Genomic DNA, 26,672 nt, shown 5'->3' on the forward strand with positions numbered 1-26,672 from the left:
ATAATCATAGAAGGTGCATGTGAAGCTTCTCTTATTGGACTTTATCAAACTTTTGCAATAACCATCAGGAAAAGTTTGCTTGCTTCTTCTTTCCCAAAATAAGCATCTTTAAAGTTGCTATTTGATAAAATAAACAGTAATGAATATTAATATAGTTGATCATTACAAACCACAGAGAGGTAGAAAAATGATTAACCTAAGTTAATCAGCTATTTAAGTAATTATTAGGTATTTGAATGTGCCCGTTAGTATCTATGGTTATTAAAAATATTCCAGGGCTTCCCTGGTGGCGCAGTGGTTGACAGTCCGCCTGCCGATGCAGGGGACACAGGTTCGTGCCCTGGTCCGGGAAGATCCCACATGCCGCGGAGCAGCTGGGCCCGTGAGCCATGGCCGCTGAGCCTGCGCGTCCGGAGCCTGTGCTCCGCAGTGAGAGAGGCCACAGCAGTGAGAGGCCTGCATACCACAAAAAAAAAAAAATGTATTTAAAATAAAATGAACACACCATTGTAAAGCAATTATACCCCAATAAAGATGTTAAAAAAATAAATAAAATAAAATAAAATAAAATAAAATGGTCCGATGGATAAAGAAGATGTGGCACACATATACAATGGAATATTACTCAGCCATAAAAAGAAATGAAATTGAGTTATTTGTAGTGAGGTGGATGGACCTAGAGTCTGTCATACAGAGTGAAGTAAGTCAGAAAGAGAAAAACAAATACCGTATGCTAACACATATATATGGAATCTAAAAGAAAAAAATAACGGTCATGAAGAACCTAGGGGTAAGATGGGAATAAAGACACAGGCCTACTAGAGCATGGATTTGAGGATATGGGGAGGGGGAAGGGTAAGCTGTGACAAAGCAAGAGAGTGGCATGGACGTATATTCACTACCAAGCGTAAAATAGATAGCTAGTTCCCACTAAGCAGCCACATAGCACAGGGAGATCAGCTCGGTGCCTTGTGACCACCTAGAGGGGTGGGACAGGGAGGGTGGGAGGGAGGGAGACGCAAGAGGGAAGAGATATGGGAACATATGTATATGTATAACTGATTCACTTTGTTATAAAGCAGAAATTAACACACCATTGTAAAGCAATTATACTCCAATAAAGATGTTAAAAAAATAAAATAAAAATAAAAAATAGTGTTAAAAAATTAAAAAATAAAATAAAATGGCCTGACTTTATCAATAATTTATATAGCTTTTTTTTTAACATTAGAAAAATCATTCCCTAAGGAAAGAAAAGATTTATTTGGATGTTCACTGTTCTGTTCAATTTCAATTTCTTCTTTCTTCTATTAATTTCAGATAAATTGAATGTAATACGCCTTGTGAAAGTAGTTATTCTAATCCTGAAGCAGCACTTTCATCCATCTACCTAGTGAACCAGGAGTCACATCCATCAACAGATACCAATGGCGAAAAGCACGTTTTTCAAATGTCAGCAGTGCTGACTTATAAGTGGAGAACTGTTCATCTAATTTTTCAATTTTTTATTATATATTTTGTTATTGTTTAAATTTTAAAAATACACATAAACTAATTTCTCAGACCTTTCCACTGAGCCATGTTAATTAACTAATAGAGCTACACGGAGTTATTGTTCCTTTTTATCCCAAGTTCAAACTCTTTGCTAAGGAGCTGTGACAACTAAATGGTATTTTACAAGCAGGTGCGAAAATATTTTTGAGTAGTATTAGTAAGTTATTATATAATCCAGCTGTAGGTCCTTTGTCATTCAGGCCATTTTCTTAGTAAATACGCAGAATGAAACAACTGACTTTAAAAAGTAAAAATGCAGGACAAATGCCTGACAGGGGTTAACTCAAAGTAAAATCCACAGAGCTGAGTTAAATGTACCACGACGCCTTACAAATAAGATTTACTTCCAATGGTTATTTGGAATTGGCATAGTGCTGGATAATATTTGCACAACTATTATTTAAAAATTAAAATACTGTTAACTTTCTATGCTGTGTAAATAAGAAATTATATATGCTGAGAAAAATAATATTTAAGAGACCTGACTAGTAAAATTCTTACCTGGTTGAAAAATTGATAGACTTCCATCAATATGACCGAAGACAACTTTCCCCTTTTTCTGGGTATGCCATCTGAATATACAGATATCAGACAGGAAGCTATGGGCTTCTCTGTGCACAGTCACGCCACTGTCCGGTCCTGAGATGGTCCAGATGAACAGTGGGCCTCTCTGGGAAGCAAACGCCACTGCGTCATCTGCATTCCAGCACCAGCTGAGAGAGGCAGGCGTCCCTGGAATAAATTAGATACAGATACACAGTAGAGACACATGGCATAAGATCGTACCGTTAAATGTTATTTGCATCCTACCTTTCTACAACAACTAAAATACAAGACTGTGTTCATTATTAAAAAATATTACCTTCTTACTTGGAAATTTGATTTATAAAGTAACCCTAAAGGCTGCAGGGAACATATGCAGGGTACTTCTATGATGAAAAAGTACCTAGTTTCTGGTTTGAAACTACTAATATGATCATATGCTTCACATACTCAAAGAAATGTATAGAGTTCTTTCTTTCTTTCAGAAAACTATATATTAAAGCAATAAATTCTTACTGAGTTTTTGTGTATAAGACCTGCTTTAGGCGTTCTAGGTATACAAGTTAATATAGGAGACAATTCCTGCTTTAAAGGATCTTAAGTATAAATTGGGGAGATGATTACATTTATGAAAAGTTGCATGCTACTATAAGGATTTTTTTTTTGCAGTATGCAGGCCTCTCATTGTTGTGGCCTCTCCCGCTGCGGAGCACAGGCTCTAGACGCGCAGGCTCAGCGGCCATGGCTCACGGGCCCAGCCGCTCCGCGGCATGTGGGATCTTCCCGGACTGGGGCACAAACCTGTGTCCCCTGCATCGGCAGGCGGACTCTCAACCACTGCGCCACCAGGGAAGCCTCTATAAGGATTTAATAACAACAAAATTAACACTACAAACTACTTCTTATCAGGAGCTGGATTTAAGTCTTAGTTTTGCCTCGGATGATCTAAACAAGCCACTTTACCTCTGTAAACCTGTTTCCTCACATAAAAGAGACATGACTAAAAAATAGCTGACCACCTGTTTCACATGAAAGTTAGGGCAAGAAAAAATAATGATGTATGTAAAAATCCTTTTTAAACTAAAAGACAAAATACGAAAGTTAACTGTTAGTCTCCTGTTATTGTGATCAAATAAATAATAGATGAAATAAATGTTATGGTAAATTTATGACTCAGGAGACAGACTGTGAATCTCCCGACATAGAACCGGAATCATCAAACTGAATATGCATATCTGATCGTGTGGAGTTAGGGCCCAGGAATCTATTTTTAACAAGGTTCTCCAAATGATTTTTATGTGTATAAGGGTTTGTGACCGTTTAGGCTACTGCCCGGGAAAGAAACTGGATTTGAATTACACCTTGAAGGAACAGCGGAGTTTCAATACGTGGGTCAAGACGTATTTCCCAGGAAGAGGAAACGCTATGAACAAAGACACAGGGTTGAAAGTTGTTCATTGACCGTAAATTCAGTTTGTGTCAGCAGCCTACAATGTGCTAAGAGGCAGAAGCTAAAGCTGATTCACTTGGTTATAAAGCAGAAACGAACACCCCCCTGTAAAGCAGTTATACTCCAATAAAGATGTTAAAAAAAAAGAGAGAGAAAAAAGAAACTGTTTCAGGGCTTGACATACAATGGGAACTCCATAAATACTCACTGAATGAATGAATGAGTACACAAATAAGGCCAATAAAAAAGCTGTTTGGTTTTCGGATACATTAACAGAAGTAGAATTTCCCCAATAAGGGACAAGACATGATGTATGGGTCAAACCACCATAGCCCACTTGAAGGAAGCCACTGGAATGATGGCTCTCGGAATGTGTGTTTTGAGAAGCACAGCAAGGAAGAGAAAGGACCAGAAACGATGTCCTGTAGTTATAATAGAAAACACTGCTATACTGGCTTGTCACACGCAAGCACTTCTAAGAGCTCTACAAATATCCACTCATTTAATTCTCCCAACAATATTCTGAGATAGGCAGGTAGTATTATTCTCCACTGTTAACAGTTTTGTTTTTTTTTTTTTTCTGAAAGTGTATTATTAAGTGTGACATTTTTCAGGTTGGTGACAATTTTTTAACCTTTTACATTTAAACAAAGTAATACTCATTTTCTTTTAAGTGACTTTTTTAATATTAAGAAAAAAGAATGATGAAGTAAAAAGAATACAGAGGCATGTTCAAGTTCAACAGCCGGATGTGGAAGTTCTAATATTTATTTTTTTTTAAGTTGACAATGCAAACTTCTACTTTGTTTAAACTGGATTCTGAAAAGAAAAAAGGAGTCTAAGCCTTTTCAAAGGGGATTATTTTAAATAAAAATGACCAAAAATATTCATAATTTTTGCAAATAAAATATCAAAACTTTCAATCTTCAAATTAAGATCTTTGAAAACATAAGGAATTTACCCTAAAATTTTTCAGAAAAAATATATTAAATTGATCAAAATTGTTACAATTATTTAATCATTCTACACATGTTAATGAAAAAGTCTTATTTAATTGCATATTCAGTGGCAAAGGAAGCTATGGTGCACACAGTTGATGAACAAAAATCTCTTCCACAATGAATGGATGTGATGCATATGGTGTTTGATGACAAATCAGTGGACAAACTAGGTAATGATACCATAATATGCTGTCTAATCTGTCCTTATGCATAACATTTAGAAAATGTTATTATGCAGTTACAGTCTAGTATAGATTTTGTGCGACAACTTTATAAGCACAAGGGCATTGCATAACATTTTTAGTTTATGGCGCATAAAATATGGAAAGAATTTTAAGGAGTATTTATTGTGTTATTTAAAATTAATCTCACACAAAGCTGTATTTAAAGTAGTGGGAAAGTGCACTGTTGATCAATATAAACAATACTGGTAAAACCGTAGGATCTGTGATTGGTGGAGAAAGGGCTATGACCAGAAAAGCTTGAAATCTTGATTGAGGCTATTAATCACTGTTTATACACCACAAAGCTTTGTACCAAACCTAATTTGGCTTTTTCTCGTTGGAGTAGTGAAAACCTTAAGGAAAACTGTTACTTACATTAATGGAAGCTCACTGAATAGATGACTTTTAAAAAGATTTTGCTCGGACATTGAAGCAAACTACTCACTGTCTAATACTGAAATTCATTGGTCGCTGCAAGTGAAGATAATAAGCAGCGTATATGAACTTGGGAAGGAGATGCTCATTTTCCTAGCTGAAAATATTTGGTAAATATTTTTTAGGACAAAAGTTACATAACAAAATTGGTGTGTTTTTCGGGTGTTTTCAGCATTCCTAACGACCTAACTTTGAAAAGACAAGGGAAAAGCCATACTCAATCTATGTCGAACATATTCAAAGGTTCCAAAAGGCATCATTACTGTTATATTGGAAGCAAGATTTAAATACAATTGCCTATGACTTCTCAATATTGTTGTTACACACTGAAAAGAATATTATAAAGAAACTCTGTGAAAAGTAAAGTTTGTGACACTGTCACATCTCAGTTTACTATCTCAAAGTTACAACCAGTATTTTTTAGAGAAAAGGCTGAATATGGAAAATATATCCAGCAGTAGCTTTCAAAAACATAATCGGTAATTGAGCTACACTCAGCACTCAAAAAGAGAACTGAATTATTATGACATTTAACACAGAAAAATGATTATTTAACTTCATCATCATTATGGGGTAAGATGCTAGGTAGAAAGAAAGTAATGATATTATGCCATTCACAAAGATCTATCTGCATAAACTAGAACTTTCTACTTTGACCTAAAAATATAGGAAAAAGTCAACTCAGCAGAGCAGTGACTACATGCGTCATACTGTCTTTGTATGTTTCAAGCAAGGCCAATTGTCTCATTGAGAAAATAGTATCTAATTATTATTTTTATGTTTATTTTGGAATTTTTAATATTATATTTAAATATTAATAAAGTTATTTGGTGTTGACTATGTTTTTTAATTGATCAGTGTACTAAGTCTGATAATTTCATGAAATTTTGTTTCAGTTTTGTACACATGCACATACACAATAATGAGTCATGATGTGAAATGTGTTTCTTATATAGATTACCATTAGAAAGCTTGAAAAACACTACTTTAAAACTTGAGCTAATTGAAATAAAATATTTTGCTTATTGAAATAATAGAAAAAAACTGAGGTATAATTCACATGTAACATTCTATTTATTTTCATTCAATAAAATAAATCCCAGTTATAGGTATACCTTTCGTATTGTCGAGTTTAGCAATGACTTTTTGTTCTGCAACATTCCAAATGATCACTAAATTATCGGTACTGCCACTTGCAAACAGATCAGGGTTATGTGGACACCAAGAGATAGCTGTGATTGTTTTTTTATGTTCAGACATAATTGCGTGAAGTTTGAATTCATTATAACGGTGATCCAACTAAAAAATATATAAATAAAACATGTCAGTGCTTCTTTCTTTGTAATACACTTTCCATTAATAATCACATTATTTTTTAAAAGCTACATATATGAAAATTAGTACACCCAATAACAAGATATGAACATAATTCAAGCCTTGGTCTACTTTCAAGTGAATTCAAATGTATTCAATGTGAAAGAAATCATTTTTCAAAAAAATAAAAGAGAATTGAAATTAAACATACCAATTTTAAAAAGAAGTAACAATAAATGTACATTTAAATATGCATAATAATTCAGAGACTTATTTTCCATAGCTCTGTTTATGAGGGAAAAACACCTTGTTCTTAAAATATTTTTTCTGCAAATTTTTAACTTATATTTGAGTCAAAAAAATGTAGGTTAAATAAGCCAGCTGCTCATTACTACATTATTAAGATGTCCAAAGTTTGCAGAGCAATGGTATCATTTGGACCTGTTTTATGTTATTGCTTTTTGGAAGGGGCATTATGTTGTGTTTTTATACGTAAGTGGACGAAAGGAATAGCCTAGTTTTCCTATTTTCTTTGTAAATGTGCCATTAATTAGTGGATCAATTCATCTTTCTATCAGTTTTACCATGTTTGAGATGTATATACTGTATACGTCATTTTGTTGAACCTGGTTTTTCCCTTTAACACATAACAAACCTTTCACAGTGTTACATAAGAGTTACTCAAATCATTATCATATTAACTATTAACTACACCAACCTTTCTTTAACCGTATACTTGCAGTAAAATCCTAACTGCTAACTGTCACCCAAGTTTATTTGTATTAACTTCTAAATCAGGGTAATTTTTAGTTTGTTTTAGTCTTTAACAACACGCAAACTTTCTTCATAGGTTTTTTAGATTAATACTTTTAGCTTAATCTTCCTAAGTATTCAAGTCATAAAATGTCATCATTAAACAAGATATATGCAAACATTAAAAAAATTCAGTTTCGCCTTCATCCACTTTCTTACCTTCCTGACTCCTCAGAGGAATAGTTTTCCCTGCCTGATAAATTCTTCTTCTTTAGGAGGAAGTAAAAGACAAGACAATAGGGACCAAAGATTAAGGGAGAAATTTCTTAAGAGGAAGCTTAGCAACACACACAGGGTGGTAAAGAGGTAGATGGCAAAAAAAAAAAAAGAGGTAGATGGCAGAACAAAAGGGGCATTTAGAAGGCTTGCTCCTGTCTTCTGGGGAACGGGAAGTGAAAAAAAGATGTGAGTTACATTGAAATTGCATTTTGATTGCTAGATATTTCCTCAATCTTGAGAAATGGACTACATAAAATCTTAGCATTGTGGAAACTTAATTGGTTTATAGATGAATGCTATTATTTCTTAAATTTTCAATAAACTACAACACTATTAGCAATTTAAAGGAATTTTTACTCCAGGATAAAGCAATAATTTTTTTTTTCGCTCTTAACTGAAATGAGTTGGTATTTCAAGATAAAAAAAATTCAAGAAACATTTACTAAGTGGTTACTAAGTGCCAGAGAGTGTGCAGTAACTTGAGAATTCAAAGATGAGAAAGACCCATTCTGGTCAATGGAAGCATGTAGAGACGCAATCCATTCCATACGGTCCTTCACTAAGAACGAGGAAAAAGCAGAATGTAGAAAAGAGCTTATACATTTGAGCTGACATTTGAAAGATGAGAAAACGTCTCTGGACAGGCAATGTGGGCAAACTGAAAAATTAGTGCAAGCACAGGCAAGATACAGAAGAGTCTGAGTAGTTTTGGAAAAGGCAATGATCTCAGGGTCTGGAGCACAAGGTGACAGGGAGACGGAGACAGGAAGATCATGAAAGGATGTCATACCATGAGGTTGGATGTTAATATTAAGGAATGAGGAGCGACTGAAGACTGAAAAGTTTAGATTTGCATTATAGATGACTGATTACACTGAAGGATAAATTAGAGGGAGTCAAGATAGAGGCAAAGAGAATATTAAGAAACTGTTATAGTAGTTTAGGTGAGAAGGATATGTAGAAGGGAGTAAAAGGTAGAAAGTAGCAGAACCAGTCCTGGTTACCTAGGGTGCAGGACGTGAGTAGAAGAGGGAGTCGGTGATAACTCTCACATCTGTGGTTTAGACTAATGGTTAGTGGGTGACACTGAAATACTGGCTCCAGGTTTAAGAAGAAAAACCGGACTTGGATTTATGATGCTCATGTCACCTCTATATGAAAAAATTCAGAAGGCCGTTGGCTGTGTAGATTGGGAACTGATAAGAGATGTCTGCACGGAGCCAGCACATGAAAAAAGGTAGTGATAAAGGTGTTTATTCCAAGACTATCTCAAAATGTGTTACAACTGCACTATTTTTAATAGAAGGCTCTCTAAAGGATGACTCACTTCTTCAACTGATAAGACTATTTTCTCGTATCACATGTTACTGAGCAAGGTTTGAAATAAATGGGCACATGAATTCCATTTAATTATATGGGAATATAGTTTAAAAGAATTAAGAACTACTTGTTCACCGTTCATAAAACAGGATCTTTAATTCTTGAAGAAATTCTTTTCGATGAATAGCATCAAAATAGGATTACTAAATCAATTAAGAATTTGCTAATAATTTAATATTATGATACGAGCATTTTCTAAAAGCTTGACTTGGAAAACTAATAAATAGTAACAAAATATACAATAAAATACCAATATCAATAAAGTTACAGCATTAAGCTTTTCAAGTATTAATTAAATAGTAATTTTACCTGATAAAAGGAAAACTTGGAAAGAATCAGCATTCTTTTACCTGATAAACATAGATGGCCAGGGTAGCACAGTACGCAAACCTGTCTCCATTGGCAACGCACACATCTTTGTTCCATGGCTGACATCCAGCAGCCAGCAGTCCCACTTGTCTTACCTGGGACATGTTTGCCTTGAGAAACAAATTCAGAGGCATATCAGTCAATTCCATTATTCAATAAACTTCCTCTTCTTTGTTTTACATCTGTTTTCTTCAATCCTTATCTTTACGCCCTGAAAACATTTTCTACTAGTGCTATCAATCTCAGCGTCTACTTTCAAAGAACAGGAGTTGAAATCTCCAAATGTCAACGAACATCAAGGCAGGTCATTTCAGTTAAGGAAGCGAGAGATTATAAAATAAATGACGACTGACATTTGACCAAGGGTTGGTAATCCTACCAGGAGTGACAAGGACCAGAGTGAAATAGAAAGTGTATATCCTATCGAAAGGGTCTAGTACCACTGGAGAAGGTTACTCCATGTTGCCAGATTTCTGGAACTTCCCAAAGAAATGGAACTATCCAGATGTTTATGTAAACGTACCAATTTTTATACACTGGCAATTCCTTCAAGGCAGCAAATTCAAGTGAAAAACGCTGTGAGCCAATACAGTATTGGGAGGATTGTGACCTCTGTCTCAGAACTCCAGCCTTCACATTGACGCTACGTCCTCACGGAAACTATCCGAGGTACACGAGGCAGGCATACAAACTGGCTTAACAGTAGTGTTCATTGTGAAGAGAGGACAGAAGGAAGCTGGAAATTACAGAATATAAATTGTCTATGTGGCAGGGCAGAGGATTTTAGAGTAAAAGAGCCCAGAGTCAGTTACGTTCTATCTCATTTATTTATAAAGCTACTTTCCTCTTTATATCTTTTCTCGTTCATATTTCCACTTCCTGAAAAGATCTCTTCTTTTTTCCTCTTCTCTTTCTTCTCCAGTTTCTATCTTCATCCCATTAAATTCCTTTATCTGGGTGGAACTAGTGATATATTTCCCCCAAAAAGTAAATAATTTGCAGTGAAAACTGGCAGGATAAAAAAGCGGTGCTACCAACCTTTCGGTGCTTACAAGTATAAGAAACTGCTACAAATACCTGCTTTCTTCCTCCTCTAATGACACCTAGCATTCTGGATAAATTTTAAAAATACACTTTTTTTCAATTAGTAATGTTATGACAATATTACTTTTCATTGAAAATATACATTATCTCAACCACATGTGAATTAAATAGGCTGTTATAGTTTATCCTTGGTATGTACGATTACTATTAATGTTTGTGTGTAAACAAATTTTGAGTTTATATTTGGAAAAGAAACATAAGGGAAAGATATTTAAATATACAGGCAAAATGCAGTCATTTAATTTTCACTTTCTTCTAACTTTGTTTTACTTTTTAAAAAATTAATAAACTTTATTTTTAGAGCAGTTTGAGGTTTACAGCAAAACTGAGTAGAAATTACAGAGATTTTCATTCGCCCCCCGGTTCCCCAACACGCACAAGCTCCGCCACTATCAACATCCCTACCAGATGGTACATTTGTTATAACGATGAACCTACCCTGACACATCATTACCATCCAAAGTCCAGAGTTTACATTAGGGTTCACTCTTGGAGTTGTACATTCTACGGGTTTTGACAAATGCATAACGACATGCATCACCATTGTAGCATCATACAAAAGTTTCACGTAACCATTGATCTTTTTACTGTCTCCATAGCTTTGCCTTTTCCAGAATATAGCTGGAAATCATAGAGTATGGTGTTTTTTCCAGATCGGTTTCTTACACTTAGTAATATGTATTCAATGTCTTTTCATGGCTTGATAGCTCATTTCTTCTTAGCACTGAATAACAGTCCATTGTTTTGATGTACCGTGGTTTGTTGACCCATTCACCTATTGAAGGACATGTGGTTGTTTGCAAGTTTGGGCAATTATGAATAAAGCCACTATAAACATCTGTATGCAGGTTTTTGTCTGGACGTAACTTTTCAATTCATTTAGGTAAATAAGAAGGAGTGGAAAAGGAAGAGATTGCTCGATCCTGGTAAGGGTACGTTTATTTTGTAACAAACTATCGAACTGTCTTCCCAAGTGTCTGCCCCATTTTGCATTCCCACCAGCAATGAATGAGAGTTCCTGCTGCTGCACATCCTCACCAGCCTTCGGTGTTGTCAGTGTTTTAGATGGGCCATTCGAATAGGCACGTAGTAGTACCTCCCTGTCGTTTTAATTTGCAATTCCCTAATAACTTATGATGCTGGACATCTTTCCATAGCTTACATGTCATCTTCTTCAGTGATGTGTCTTTTCAAGTCTTTTTCCCTTTTATTTTTATTGAAGTATAGTTGATTTACAATGTTGTGTTAGCTTCAGACGTACAGAAAAGTGGTTCATATATATATATGTATGTGTATATATATATATATATGTATTACTTTTCAGATTCTTTTCCATTTTAGGCTATTACAGGATATTGACTATAGTTCCCTGTGCTATACAGTAGGTCCTTGGTTTTTTTTAATTGGGGTGTTTGTCTTTTCTTGTTGAATTTTAAGAGTTCTCCACATATTCTGCGTAACAGTTATTAGATGGTCTTTGGCAAATATTTTCTCCGAGTCTGTGGCTTGTCTTCTTTTTCTCTTGACATTGTCTTTCACAGAGGAGAATATTTTAATTTAATAAAGTTTAGCATTCAATTATTTATTTCATGCATCATGCCTTTGGTGTTGAATCTAAAAATTCATGGCCATACCCAAGGTCATCTAGGTTTCTCTTACGTTATCTTCTAGGAGCTTAATAGTTTTGTGTTTTACCTTTAGGGTCTAAAATCCATTTATGAAAGACGTAAGGTCTAGTCTAGATTAATTTTTTTGCATGTGGATGTCCAGTTCTAGTACCATTTGTTGAAAAGACTACCTTTTCTCCATTGTATTGCCTTTGATCCTTTGTTGAAGATCAGTTGATTATATTTATGTGGGTGTATTTACGGGCTCTCTATTCTGTTACACAGATCTATTTGTCTATTATTTTATCAATACTACACTGTCTTATTCCTGTAGCTTTACAGTAAGCCTTGAAGTTGGGTAGTGTCAGGCCACTGACTGTTGCTCTCGTTCAACACTGTGTTAGCTGTTTTGGGTCTTTTGCCTTTCCATATAAACTTCAGAATCAGTTTGTCAATATCCAAAAAAAATAACTTCCTGAGATTCTGGCTGGGATTTTATGACATCTATAGATCAAGTTTTAGCAATAAGTGACATCTTGACACTATTGATTCTTTCTATCCCTGAACATGGAATATCTCTCCATTTATTTAGTTCTTTGATATCTGTTGTCTGAGTTTCATTGTTTTTCTCATATTGATCTTGTACATATTTTGTTAGATTTAAACCTCAGTATTTCATTTTTGGGGTGCTATTGTAAATGGTAATGTGTTTTAAATTTCAAATTACACTTGTTCATTGCTGGTACACAGGAAAGTGATTGACTTTTGTATATTAATCTTGTATTCTAAAATCTTGCTAAAATCACTATATTGGTACCAGGAGGTTTTTTTCTACACAGACACTAAAGTCATCTGTGAACAAAGACAGTTTGATTTCTTCCATGCCAATCTGTATACCTTTTATTTCCTTTTCTTGTCCAGTTACATTACTTAGGACTTCAGTACAGTGTTGAAAAGCAGTGGTGAGAGCAGACATCCCTGCCTTATTCCTGATCATAGCAGGAGAACTTCAAGTTTCTCACCATTAAGTATGATGTTAGTTACAGGGTTTTTGTTCTTTATCAAGATGAGGAATAAATATGTTCTTTGTCAAGTTGAGGAAGTTACCCTCTATTCCTAGGTTGCTGAGAGTTTTCATCATGAAGAAGTATTGGATTTTGTCAAATGATTTTCAGCATCTGTTGATACATAGCTCTATTCAGGTCTAGATACACGTCTACACAGATTGTCTATTTATACTTGTGTGAGTTTTGGCAAACCGTATCTTCAAAAAATAGGTCCATTTCATCTAGGTTATCAAACTTGTGGGCATAGAATTATTGATAGTACTCCTTTATTATCCTTTTAATGTCCATAGGATCTGTAGTGATACCTCTTCTTTCACTACTAATATTAGTAATATATTTCTTCTCTTTTTTCTTCTTAAGTAGCCTGGCTAAAGGCTTATAAACTTTATTGATCTTTTCAAAGAAGCAGCTTTTAGTTTTGTTTTCTCTATTGATTTTCTATTTTCAATTTCATTAATTTCTGCTCTAATTTTTATTATTTCTTTTATTCTGCTTACTTTGAATTCCATTTGCTCTTCTTTTTCTAGTGTCCTAAGGCAGAAGCTTAGATGACTGATTTTAGATCTTCCTTTTTTTCTAAGAAATGCACTAAATTTCCCTCCAAGCCCTGCTTTTGTGGGCTTTTACTTCATTAAGTTGTATTTTCAATTTCATTTAGTTCAAAATAATTTTTAATTTCTCTTGAGAGTTCTTCTTTGATCCATGTGTTGTTTAGAAAAGTGTTGTTTAATCTCTAAGTATTTGGGGGTTTTCCAGCTATGTTTCTGCTACTGATATCTAGTTTAGTTCCATTGTCTCAGAGCAGACCTGTATTATTTCTATACTTTTAAAATTTGTTAAGGTGTGTTTTTTGGTCCAGAATATGGTCTAGTCTGTGAATGTTCCTTGTGAGCTTGAGAAGAATGTGTAATCTGCTGTTGTTGGATGAAGTAGCCTATAGATGTCAATTATATCCAGTTGATTGAAGATGCTCTTGAGTTCAGCTATGTCCCTACTAACTTTCTGTCTGCTAGATCTGTTAAATTCTTATAAAGGGATATTAAAGTCCCCAACTATAATACTGGGTTCATCTATTTCTCCTTGCACTTCTATCAGCTTTGCCTCATGCATTATGATACTCTGTTATTAGGCAAATACACATTACGGATTGTTATATCTTCTTGGAATACGGACCCCTTGATTATTATGTAATGTACCTCTTTATCCCTGATATCTTTCCTTGCTCTGAAGTCTGCTCCATCTGAAATTAAGACAGACATGCCTACTTCTTTTGATTAGGGTTAGCATGGTATATTTTCTCCATCCCTTTACTTTTAATCTATATGTGCCTTTATATTTAATGTGAATTTCTTGCAGAAAACATATAGTTGGGCCTTGTTTTTTGATCCACTTTGACAAACTCTGTCTTTTAATTGGTGCATGTAGATCATCAACATTCAAGGTGATTATTGATACAGTTGGATTAATATCTACTATATATTTACTGTTTCATTTTGTTGCCCTTGATCTTTGGTCCTGTTTTTGTCTCCCACACTTTCTCTTTCTTTTGTGGTTTCAACTGAGTACTTTGTACGACTCAATTTTTTCTCCTTTCTTAGCATATCAATTATACCTCATTTAAAAACATTTTAGGGCTTCCCTGGTGGTGCAGTGGTTGAGAGTCCGCCTGCCGATGCAGGGGACACGGGTTCGTGCCCTGGTCCGGGAAGATCCCACATGCCGCGGAGCGGCTGGGCCCGTGAGCCATGGCAGCTGAGCCTGCGCATCCGGAGCCTGTACTCCACAACGGGAGAGGCCACAACAGTGAGAGGCCCGCGTACCGCAAAAAAAAAAACAAAACATTTTAAGTTCTTGTCCTAGATTTTGCAATATACATTGACAACTAATCCAAGTCTACTTTCAAATAATACTATTCCACTTCTCAGTACCTTATAAAAACAAAATAATCCTAATTCCTCTTTCTCATCTCTTGTATCATTGATGTCATTCATTTCACTCACACATAAGCATACCTGACACATATATATGTAGGTATGTGTAAGTGTGTGTGTGTACACACATAAGCTTACATAATTAAAGACACTGTCACTAATTTCATTTTGAACAAACTGTTATTTGTTAGGTCAATTAAGAATAAGAAAATGAAAGTTTTTATTTTACCATCACTTAGTCATTCTCCACTGTTCTTCCTTTGTTTATGTAGATCTGAATTTCTACCTATTTAATTTTCCTTCTCTCTGAAGAACTTTTTTTTTTTTTTAACATTTCTTGCAAGGCAGGTCTACTGGCAACAAATGCCCCAGTTTTTGTTTGTCTAAGAAAGTCTTTATTTCTCTTTCACTTTTGAAGGATAGTTTCACAAGGTACAGAATTCTAGGTTGGTGTTTTAGTTCTCCCAACACTTTAAACGTTTCATTCCACTCTCTTCTTGATTGCATGGTTTCTGAGAAGTGGATATAATTCTGACCCTTGCTCTGGCTTCTTTTAAGATTTCTCTTTGTCTTTGATTTTCTGAAGTTTGGATATGATTTTCCTAGGCGTATTTTTTTGGGGGGCATTTATCCTGCTTAGTGTTCTCCAAACTTCGTGGACCTGTGGTTTGGTGTCTGATGTTAATTTTAGGAAATTCTAAGTCATTATTGTTTCAATTATTGCTTCTGTCCCTGTCTTTCTTCTTCTGGTATTTCCATTATGTGTATGGAAATGTAGTTGTACATTTGTAGTTGTCCCACAGTTCTTGGACATTCTGTTCTGTTATTTTTTTCTCTTTTCTTTTTAGTTTTGGAAGTTTCTATTGTCATATTCTCAAGCTCAGAGATTCTTTTCTCAGTCATGTCCAGTCTACTAATGAATCTATTAAAGGTATTCTTCATTTCTGTTACAGTATTTCTGATCTCTTGTATTTCTTGTTGATTCTTTCTTAGAATTTCCATCTCTCTGGTTTAAATTATCCATCTGTTCTTCCATGTTGTCTACTTTTTTCATTAAAGCCCTTAGCATACTAATCATACTTTAAAAAAAATTATTGGTCGGATAAATTCCAACATCCCTGCCGTATCTGACTTTGGAGCTGATGCCTGTTTAATCTCTTTAAACTGTGTTTTTTGCTTTTTAGTGTGCCTTGTGATTTTTTGTTGAAAGGAGAACATGATGTTACTGGCTAAAAGGAACTGGTAAGCAGACCTTTAGTAATGTAATGTTAAGTTGTGGGAGAAGAGAAAGCATTCTGCGGTCCTATGATTAAGTCTCTGTCTTCTGAGGAGCCTGTGGCTGTGGAATGGGAATTTCACCAGTTTTCTCAGGGATCTTTCTCCCCTAGGTGGGACAGGATAGCTAGTGAGCAGGGACTGGGTATTTCCCTTCCCCCAGATAGGTTAGGTGCTGATATAATCTCTGCAGATCAGGCTCTCCTCACGGGCAGCCTTGTGAAGAAGAAGAGTGCTCTGACATATTTCTAAACAATCCCTTTTCCTCTCCCTTTGCCAGAAGCAGGAAGGGATCTTTCTCTGATATTTACTGTGAAAACTTGGTAAAGGTCCTGGAGGTAAAACTCAGAAAAGCCTGGAGGCCTCCTTATTACTCCCCCCGCCATCCAGAGTTTTTAACTCTCGGACTTGATATATGAGCCTCCAGCAATTCATCAATTACAGTTCAGGTTTTCCACTGTGGCTCTGGTTCCCACAGAGGTTTCTGCTGGTGGGTTTCTGCTCTGGTGCACTGTGATTCTCTGTATCTGCCTGTCTGTCTCTCCAATCTGGGGCAGCGGTTTGCCTTGTGACCTCACTTCTCTTATGAATCTAAGAAAAGTTGTTGATTTGTTTTAGGCCAGAGTAAAGACTTCTGAGCTCCTACATGACAAACTGCAAACTAAAAGTCCCTCTGCTAACTCTTTATTTATTGAAAACAAATAAATTACTTCTAAATCCATGCCAATACTTTTTATTTTATCAGTTTATCCTGATTTACTTCTTTTTAGTTTCTAACTTCAGATAATATAAACATTTCAATATTGTCATACAATTTGGTATGCCTTCGTACGCTCCTAAGCAGCTTTTATAAGTCTTATAGTCCAACAACTTAAATCCTTCATAATTCAGAGTTGAATAACTTGTCTAAACCAGCCATTAAAATAATAAACAGGAGGGCTTCCCTGGTGGCGCAGTGGTTAAGAGTCCGCCTGCCGATGCAGGGGACATGGGTCCGTGCCCCGGGCCGGGAAGATCCCACATGCTGTGGGGCGGCTGGGCCCGTGAGCCATGGCCACTGAGCCTGCGCGTCCGGAGCCTGTGCTCCGCAGCGGGAGAGGCCACAACAGTGAGAGGCCCGTGTACCACACACACACAAAAAAATAATAATAATAATAATGAACAGGAAAAAACAAAATGGCAGCTTCTTAAAAAAATTAGGATTTTGAATGAGGTATTAAAAAATCATGCATCATTAAACATATGAATACTATTGCATCTATAATTCTGAATTATGTATTTAAACTGCTAGTATTTGAAACTTCTATATTATTTTTCTCAAAAGTATCATAAAATATATATATATAAAATATTATGTAGCCTTTATTAAGCAATATCTACAGTTACCGAGGATATAAAAAGAAATGTCCAGAAGCTTTTGATATCATTGTGGTCAGCACGAATGTTTACACAATTAGTGATTCTGCATTACTAAAAATAGAAAATGTTCAACCGAAGGTCCATTTCAAAATACATGTTTATATTTTAAATACAAATCCTACAAATATGTCACATATATAGGAAATCAAATATATTTTAACTGTATGTGACAGGTAGTTTTATATTTCAGGTAAATATTATGTACCCTTTTATCTTTAGTTAAGAATACGTTTCCTTCTTATGTGAACCACCTAAGAATTTCCATGTCCATTCTAAAGATTTGCTATTTCAGAAAACATCATCTTTCTGGCCCAGAAACAATATACACACTTTAAAGATAAAGTACTAAACCTTGCAGTTCACTGAATAATGCAGATTTACAAAGGATTCAGGAAGAAAGTCTGAGCACTGTGTCACCTCACATGCAACTGACAGTGTCAGTAGCCTGGCAACTACAGCCCTACAGAGATATTATTTGCATTTTTTTAACCTAAATTCTATTCTTGGTTTCAATCTTATATTATATGAAATACACAATACATACATTATAATTACACTGAAGTGTAAGTGTATGAAATGTAAAAAAGCAAGTTATAAGAGTATATTTGCATTAGATTTGTATAACAATAAAGCTCACCTCTGAATATGCAAGATTATATGACATAAGCATGAAATTTAAATATAGCTAGTTACAATACTGCCAAAAATAAAATTATAAAACTAAGTTAAAATCAAGTTCATAAAAGAAAAAAAATAAAAATCAAGTTCATATACATGTGCTGTGTGTGTAGAAATATATACATATGCCATAAATATTAATTATATCAAAGTATAAAGGCCACTTCAGTGATCTAAAGATAAAACTCATACTTGTATGTGACTTTTTTCAAACACTACATTTCTCAATTATAACTTTTAGCTCAAAAACCAACTTACCTTTTCCAGTAAGCATTAAAAATGTAACAATGGAAAAATCTGGTGTTCTGAATGCTGACTATATAGGGTATATGTGCACATATATATCATCTGAAGAATTTTAAGCTGGAATTTTAGAAGAAATTAAATAATCATGTTTCAATTTTCATTATTTAGAATAAGCTGCTTCATTGTCATCTAAGTCTGTATAAGAACTGATCAAAACTTGAGCCAAGAAAAGCTTAAACTCATGAAGAGGATATGGTAATTTTAGGGTTGGACTATATCTATATATGAGAATAGTTATTCTTTTAATATGTCTCAGAACAAGGAATTCACTTACAAAGGCCATAGCTTATTAAAGGGCAGATTGGGGTTATGGTGGAGGGAAGGATTTTGAATCCTCAAAATCTCCATGAGCTGCCTCAAAATCACTAAGAAGAGACACACAATTTTAGCAAAACGCATTTTCTTAAAATCAGTCACCCCCTCCCTCCAAATTAGATTGTCATCCCTTTCCTTTCCCGTACAGGAATATATGCACTACACTTGAAAACAAAAAGCCTTCTGTCTGAACATCAGAAATGCACTGTTATTACATTTTAAATGCACACACACAATATAAAAAAGGATGCTGGCATTACAGTGCGTGCACGCGTGTCTCTGTGTGTGTGCGTGTGTGTGTGTGTGTCCAGCGCAACTTCAAATACTGCTATTAAACTCATAAGCTGAAACATTTCTATCATTATGGTTAAGGCTGGAATTCGGGATGGTGAGCTACCCAGTAATTCTCAACCTCCCTTCTGAAGAACGCTTTAGGATCCATACCATGAGGGTTATTCTCCAGAGTTAGATATTTACTGGCTCCTGAGATGTTTACCAGCCTGTTTCACAGCTGAAAAAAAAAAAAAAAAATCTGAAGAAGAAAACCCAAGAGGCTTAAACTGCTGAGGATTGACAACTAAAAAGATAATCTAAACGAAGTAAAATGCTGAGAAAATATCTTTGATTGATGTGATTAGAACAGTACCCTGAAGAAGTAAGGAGGAAGGAAGAAGAATTCAGCGCTGCATGTCTTTAGTAGTACACGCCCTCAAACAACAATGGGGATAAAGCTGGTAAAACTCCATCAAGATATTCTGGCTCTTTTGTTCCACTCATTAGTGAAAAGAAAAGTCCACACATCTCCTTCATTTAGGTAATTAAGAAATCCTTCATTGAAAAGGTGACCATAATCAAAGAGAAATCTTATGTTATTCTAAACTAAATCCATTTTGATAAGGTGCATTTAAAGATGGCAGTTTTCTGCTGTTGCAGTAGAAATAGATCAGAATAGCTGTGCTGCGCAACAGTTGCCATAGTAACAATGCAAATCCCTTTGAAGCATAATTAATTGCCTAAAAATTTACCAAATGGAACATGGCACTCTTCTTCAGAACGTTTTTTTCATTTTCTTTTACAATATTATTATAATACGTGGTATTATCATACATATTTCTATCATAAAATTATGTAAAATTACTTTCTTGAAATTATTGCTATTTTCATACATTAATCACATTAGAAAGAATCCTATTTTATCTTTAAAGCCTAAAGACAATCTGAACACGTTAAGAATTCATCTGAAATCAGGATAGAAAAAAAAACACCTTTTCTTCAATAAATGACTCTCCTTATATATTTTCTTACCTCTGCTTTTAAGTCTATCAGATAAGTATCCTATTTACCCTCAGAATCCTGCAATGCAAAAATGTCCGCAATATAAATGACACAGAAATAAAGCTGCATGAGAAATAAAGCAGGAAAAAATCACAGAAAATTAGAATTACAACGTAAATATATCTTACTCTTTGTAGTCCTTCATAGCAATCATCTTGCTCAAACCAATGTGAAATGTAAGTCATCCAAGCCATAGAATGTTCCTACTTTAATCAAGGCAATTGGAAACCGGCTTCAGAACAGTCAGCACCTAAAGTAATAACAATGTGTTTCAACCAAAGGGGTTTACCAAACTCTGCCTTATGAAATGTTGTTCAGTACAAGAAACTAGAAGTACATACACATTTCAGCTGAAACAGTTTTAATAATTTATAAATAACAGTGTCTGTAAAAATAATGCTAAAGCAGAAAGGTAAGCCTATAGTCAAATAAGAAATAAATCAAATGATAATTATGTTGTTGTACTAGACAATGCTATGTCAAATACTTCATTAGCCCTTCACTTTTCATTGTTCTGGCATAGAAACACATGTATGACACATACACATCACTGCAGCTAGTTGAGAACATCTTTATCTCACTCTAAAAATATACCAAATGGGACATGGCACCCTTCAGAATTCCTCTTCTTCCTTATTCCCTAGAAATATTTTCAATAATATCTGCTTGAAGCCCCAGGTCAAAATAGTTGGGAATAGGCTTCCACAGGAAGCTCCAGGACTCGTACACTCTGGTGCTCAATTTGTTTCCATCTTGCTGACTTCCCCGAATCTGGACCATGCTTTCTGTCCTGCCCTTGGGTTCCCACAGAGCCCCTGGTTCCTGGCTAACTGCTCAGAATTTGCATCTCCTGCAGGGTCCCACCCTCTGGACTGGTGGTCCTTCCTTGCTGTCTCTCTTGTCATTGCCTATCCTATTCTGAGTTAGAGATCTGTGTCTGTGTCCTGCCTTACGCTTTTTTACCCCACCCTGGATCTATATCTAGCGCCTACCCAGGGTATATCTAACTATCTTGCCACCATTTCAGTGGTTGCAGTCTCTCATGCCAAGCCCTTAAACTCCATTTTAAAGTACCTACTGTACCTAGATCCCGCAGCCTTGTATCTGGTAATCTCAATATGAACATCGGTAAAGCCAAGCTTATCCCTTTCGAGTGATAAGAATCCCTTTCTACTGCCCCCCAATAGTCTTTCATTTGCCCTGCATTCCCTGTTCCAGTGACCAAAACTATACTCGACGGTAACCCGAAATAAGAACAGGGAGCCATCTTTGATTCTTTCACCACTTTCCCCTCCACCTCCTGCTACATTTGATCACCAAGTCTTAACTACCTTTAACATGTCTCTTCAAAAGCCCCTTCCCTCCATCCCTAACGCCACTGTCTTGTACAAACTAATGAAATACTTTACTTACTAACCTCCCTGCTTTCACTGCAATTCCTAAACATGTTCTCTACCAGCATGGCTTTATGCCTTTAAGTTGTGAAACGCTTGCCTGAGCTGTCTTACCTCTTCCCCTTTTTTTGTGACTAATGAGCTGTATCATACTTATCAAGACCCAACTTAACGTCCCTCTTCTTTGAGCCTTTCACAAATGCACCAAATCCCTCATCTGTATGCCTCTAAGTCTATATCTGTGTGCACTGGATAGTGACTATTTGCAGAGACAAAAATTGTGAGCTGCCCAAGACAAAGGAACATGTTTTATTCATATTTGCATAGAAGGTACAAAATGTCTGTTGCGTGAATTGACACATGCTAGAAGAGTTTGTCAACTGGTGGTAGTTCACATGAACCGAAGGGGTGTGTGTGTGTGTGTGTGTGTGTGTGTGTGTGTGTGTGTGTGTGTGTGTGTGTGTGTGTGTGTGTGTGTATAACTGCAACTTGGGAAGGGGCTAAAGAAATGTATCCAAATTACAGGTAATATACTCATCAACAAGGGAAATGGGATTACCATTCAATTCCTTGCAGAGAAATGGCTAATCAAATGATTTCAGAAATTAATTTTTAAAGGGAAAATAAAATGCAAACTTGAATTGGTAAAATTAGTTTATAATCATATAAGGTACCAAGTATTTACTATATCACTATAAATACAATATAGTTAAAAGTAATACCTTGTCTGTAGGGCACATAACAGTTCTCACGTTATACTTCCTGACCTTTTTCCATGAGCACTATTTACCATATTTGCAACAACTAAGAAAAGTAAAATATTTCACATCATGGAATCGCAGATGAATATTATCTTGCGTAAAAATACATATTTTTTGATTGTATTTCAGGTATTTTGATTATCTGAGAGTGTATAGAATCTGGTTCATTTAGTATAAGAATGGCCAATAGTGTTCAACTCTCACAACTCCTTGATGGTCTGGAGCGCAGGGTTGAAACCTTTAGCTGATCTCAGAGGGGAAGCATGTCACGATCACTTAGCAGTAACTGAAACAGGAAGGAGGAAGTCATGGTGACATTTACTCCACATCTTTACATCTGTGTATTCCTCCACAGGTCTAACTGACTAATTTATTGTTAAAATCACAAATTTAACTTAATTCGTAGTCAGAAAATTTTTCCTGCCTTTTAAGATTAGTGATGGAAGGAAATGAAAAGAGCCAAAGGCTAGATGTCATTGTGTTAAAGAAAATAAATAAATAAAGTAAAATGGCTTGCAGTGTCAGAAAACTTACTGCAGGGATTCATACAACACACAAGTAACCTGTGGTCTGACTGCAGGTCGTGACCTTTTTATATCCCTCTCTGCACCTATACCTTTTTATGAGCTCATCACGGGCTCATATATATCCGACTATATATCCTGGCCTGTTGCCTTTGGACTTGCCGTATGACTTGCTTTCCCCAGCGATGTGTGGGCAGAAGTCAGAATGTTCCAGCTCCAAGCTCTGGCTGTAAGGCTTGCTTCCTTCCACACCCATCAACATGAGGAGGACATTCCACAGCTACCCTCCTGTAGGGAACAGGGTGGGGCTGGGGAGGGGGGAATGCTACTTGCCCCCCAACAGGATCTGACTCTCTAAAAGTAGTGGCTGAAATACTAAGACGCTATGGAGAGCTTTTCATAATCTCATGGGACTGGAGGGAAAAAAACTGGCGTCCATATGCTGCCAAGGAAGAAAATGGCCTAATAATGGTGCCCTTTCAGTGAGAACCACGTGGGTCCACACCTTAACACTAGCGTGAAATAGACTCTCCTTTACAAAGACTGAAGTTCAGCTTCAAATAGATTCATTCAATGATTGCATTGAGGGGGTCTTCCCTACCCTCATACTTTCCAAAAGCAAAAGCATATTCTCTCTGGAGAAAGAGAATATTAAATCGTCAGGCTGCAAAGCGATCAAAGGAATTCCAAAGAGTGAGGAGACCAGTCGGGGGAGATGGGGAGACAGACAGACTAACGGCTTCGCCTTTGACAGAGAGTGGGAGAAAGAGGTGACTGCCATCAAGGCGGGGAGGAGAAAGTCAGATAAAATCTGCGAAAGTCCTAAAGGCCGGTATGAGCTAGAGCATCAGTTCAGAACAACTGGAGGTCCCCGGTGCAAGCTGAGTTGCACTCACCTGTCAGATCTTCTCCTCAGGCCTCAATCGGGGGCTTAGGAGAAAGAGGGGGGCAAATCAGACATAGTCCCCCTTAGTGGCTCAGGCACATAGGAGGCACTTGGCTACTGAGAGCTGACAGGCATGCAACTCTGTATAGGTCCCTGAATCCTTCTCCCAAATGGAGCACAAGCCTTCAGCTACTCGGAGAGAGGAAATACATACCCTCACTCCCAGGGACAATGGGGAGGGAGTAAAAGCAAAGCCCATCTGCTTCTAGGGAGGGACAGATAACCCTCCTTCCTGCCCACAGAACTGGGAGAAGGGAAGAAGCAAAAGCTACCAGCCCCTGGGGGGTGGGCAGGAAAACATCTTGGGCTCCCATCCTGAACCAGAACGAAGCCCAGATCTGCCGCTGAAGAGGTGCTTTCTCTCTTACTCAGCACCCACCCCAGATATAAAGTGGAGTTTGGCTGCCTCAGAGCGGGGTTGAGGAGAGGGAGACACACAAGTCTCCCCTAAAAACCAGATTCCCCCAATCTGGGAGATCAGATGATAGGACAGTCATACACTGGGGTACTATACAATAATTCAAATGAACCATACACAGCGAAGTGGATGAACCATACAATGTAATGACGACTGAAAGTCACACATGAATATCATAGGATTCTAATATTTATAAAAGTTTAAAGACCAGAAAAGTTAATCTATGCTACTAGAAGTTATGAGAGAGTTTTCTTCAGGGAAAAGGAAGTAGTGACAGACAGGAGCCATGAGGGAGATTTCTAGGAAGCTCACAATGTTTCTTTTATGCTAATTTTGCTGATGTGCAAATTTGCTGGTACAAAACAGTAAATTGCACATTTCTGCTGTCAGGTATATAATCTAAATAAAAAGAAATTATACACTAAGAATCCACAGCAGTGCTTTCTAATACGAACAAAATTAAGAGGGGAAAATAAACTGAAATGACTTGTCCACACATAAGTAGGTGTTGTATAATTGGATTATATTTTCTAACTTCACTTGGACACTTTCATTTATCTTTTTATTTTGCCCCTGGAGTTTCCTGCCCCATTTACCACCCCCAGCCATCATATTTTGCAACATGTTAAGTCTTTCTCTGAGATATGCACTAATGCTGCTTTAACCCACAAGTATTTTTAGAAGCAACGTCAGGGACAAGCGCATGAGGAAGGTGGACACAAGGAATAAATAATCTCACAACAGGAAATGGGTAAAAACCAAAGTCTGCAAAGCAAGCAGCAGGGGACTGAGATGGGCTAGATTAAGGATATGCATTTGGGGGTCCACAGAAACACCCACAGAGTCTGATGACTCAGCGTGATGGTTCACAGTGGATGCCTGCTAATGCCACGCCCATGGCAGATCCTCGGACTCCTCAGTCGGTACTATTCCACAGGGGTGTGCCCCAGAGCAATCTCCACCAGCACGTGCCTAAACGCTGGCAGCGATCTGTAGCGACACATAGCTTCCATCCCAGCATTTCATGCCTTGACAAGACCTTCCAAAAATATTAAACAGCTACATCCTAAGAACACTTTGAAAGCTCACCCTTGGAAAACAACAAATCAATACAGCTGACAACACCCTCCAGTTACTGGTGATTCTAACCACTAGTAACAAAGTGACAATCTATACAGTATACTTCTCTTAGCTTAGGTCACATGATATTTTTAATATGTAAGAACAAAATAGTTGAAAATGAAGTATTTTTACCAGAAAATCTGACTATATGAAAAGTAAAAATAGGGCTTCCCTGGTGGTGCAGTGGTTGAGAATCTGCCTGCCAGTGCAGGGGACACGGGTTCAAGCCCTGGTCTTGGAAGATCCCACATGCACCGTGATGAAGACAGTGGCTCCCGCTCGCCGCAACTAGAGAAAGCCCTCGCACAGAAACGAAGACCCGACACAGCCAAAAATAAATAAATAATAAAATTTAAAAAGGTACTATAGTCGTGTCATAGGTACTACGTGAAAGCGCACTAAACAGAGGGAGCAGCAAAAGCAGAGACTCTGACCCGGAAGCACTCCGGGGAGCCTTGAGAAAGAGAAAAATCGATCAAAGTATATAAACATGTGTATTCAAAGGTCAGGGTCACAAACATATCACCATGCAGAGAGTCAGGGTAGTTTTCTTGAACTCCTCTTTGTCCTATTCAGAAGTTTGTTAATTTTCTTAATAGAAATCTATTGCCTATAGTAATTTTTTTAAAAACCTAAAAATATCATGTTGAAAATCAGTGTTTAAAATTTGAATACACTATATGCTCAGAGTGATGCAAAAAATTCTAGTGAGCACATATAGTTAATATATTAGTATTTACTATACGTGCTCATTAGAAAGCATTTGGAAATTGCAAAGAAAAACAAAATGGAAGTTTTTTTTTAAGCAGCCACTAGCCCACTGACTTGAGATCTTCTTCCTCTGTCTAGTATCCATAATTCTAAATGAGCACTATTTTCACTGATATGTACAGCCATAGATTATCAAGGATAAATATACTTTCAAAAATCTCTAAATCGGTGCATCTCAAAGTGTGGTTCTCGGGTCTCTTGCATCAGAATTAACTGAGAAACTTGCTAAAAATGAAGATTCCTGGATCACAATCTAGGGCCAGTGGATCTTGGGGTGGAGTCTGGAAACCTGCTTTTTAACATCATTTCCAGATGATTTACATAGCACAGCAAAGCTTGAGAACTACTTACTCAGTTCAACAATAGCAAAGATGTTTATCAGATAAACTGCCTCTGG

General features: G+C 36.5%; 1 protein-coding gene across 4 annotated transcripts in view; it reads right to left on the reverse strand.

The window, feature by feature from the left end:
• The window catches only part of WDR17 (WD repeat domain 17), a 79,115-nt gene that overhangs the window by 46,053 nt on the left and 6,390 nt on the right, over nucleotides 1-26,672 (reverse strand). For 3 of the 4 annotated variants that reach the window (XM_082680558.1, XM_082680557.1, XM_082680555.1), the window contains exons 2-5: nucleotides 20,468-20,589; nucleotides 9,284-9,412; nucleotides 6,323-6,506; nucleotides 2,056-2,286 (exon numbers count right to left, since the gene is read on the reverse strand). In XM_082680558.1, coding sequence (XP_082536684.1) covers nucleotides 2,056-2,286; nucleotides 6,323-6,506; nucleotides 9,284-9,412; nucleotides 20,468-20,533 — 610 coding nt within the window. In that variant the 5' untranslated portion in view covers nucleotides 20,534-20,589. Of the gene's footprint in view, nucleotides 1-2,055; nucleotides 2,287-6,322; nucleotides 6,507-9,283; nucleotides 9,413-20,467; nucleotides 20,590-22,455; nucleotides 22,557-26,672 lie in introns of those variants that run through there. The other variant, XM_082680556.1, reaches the window with a different exon arrangement.

This window comes from Grampus griseus (genome assembly GCF_964374135.1).
Source record: "Grampus griseus genome assembly, chromosome: 21".
NCBI classification, from domain to species: domain Eukaryota; kingdom Metazoa; phylum Chordata; class Mammalia; order Artiodactyla; family Delphinidae; genus Grampus; species Grampus griseus.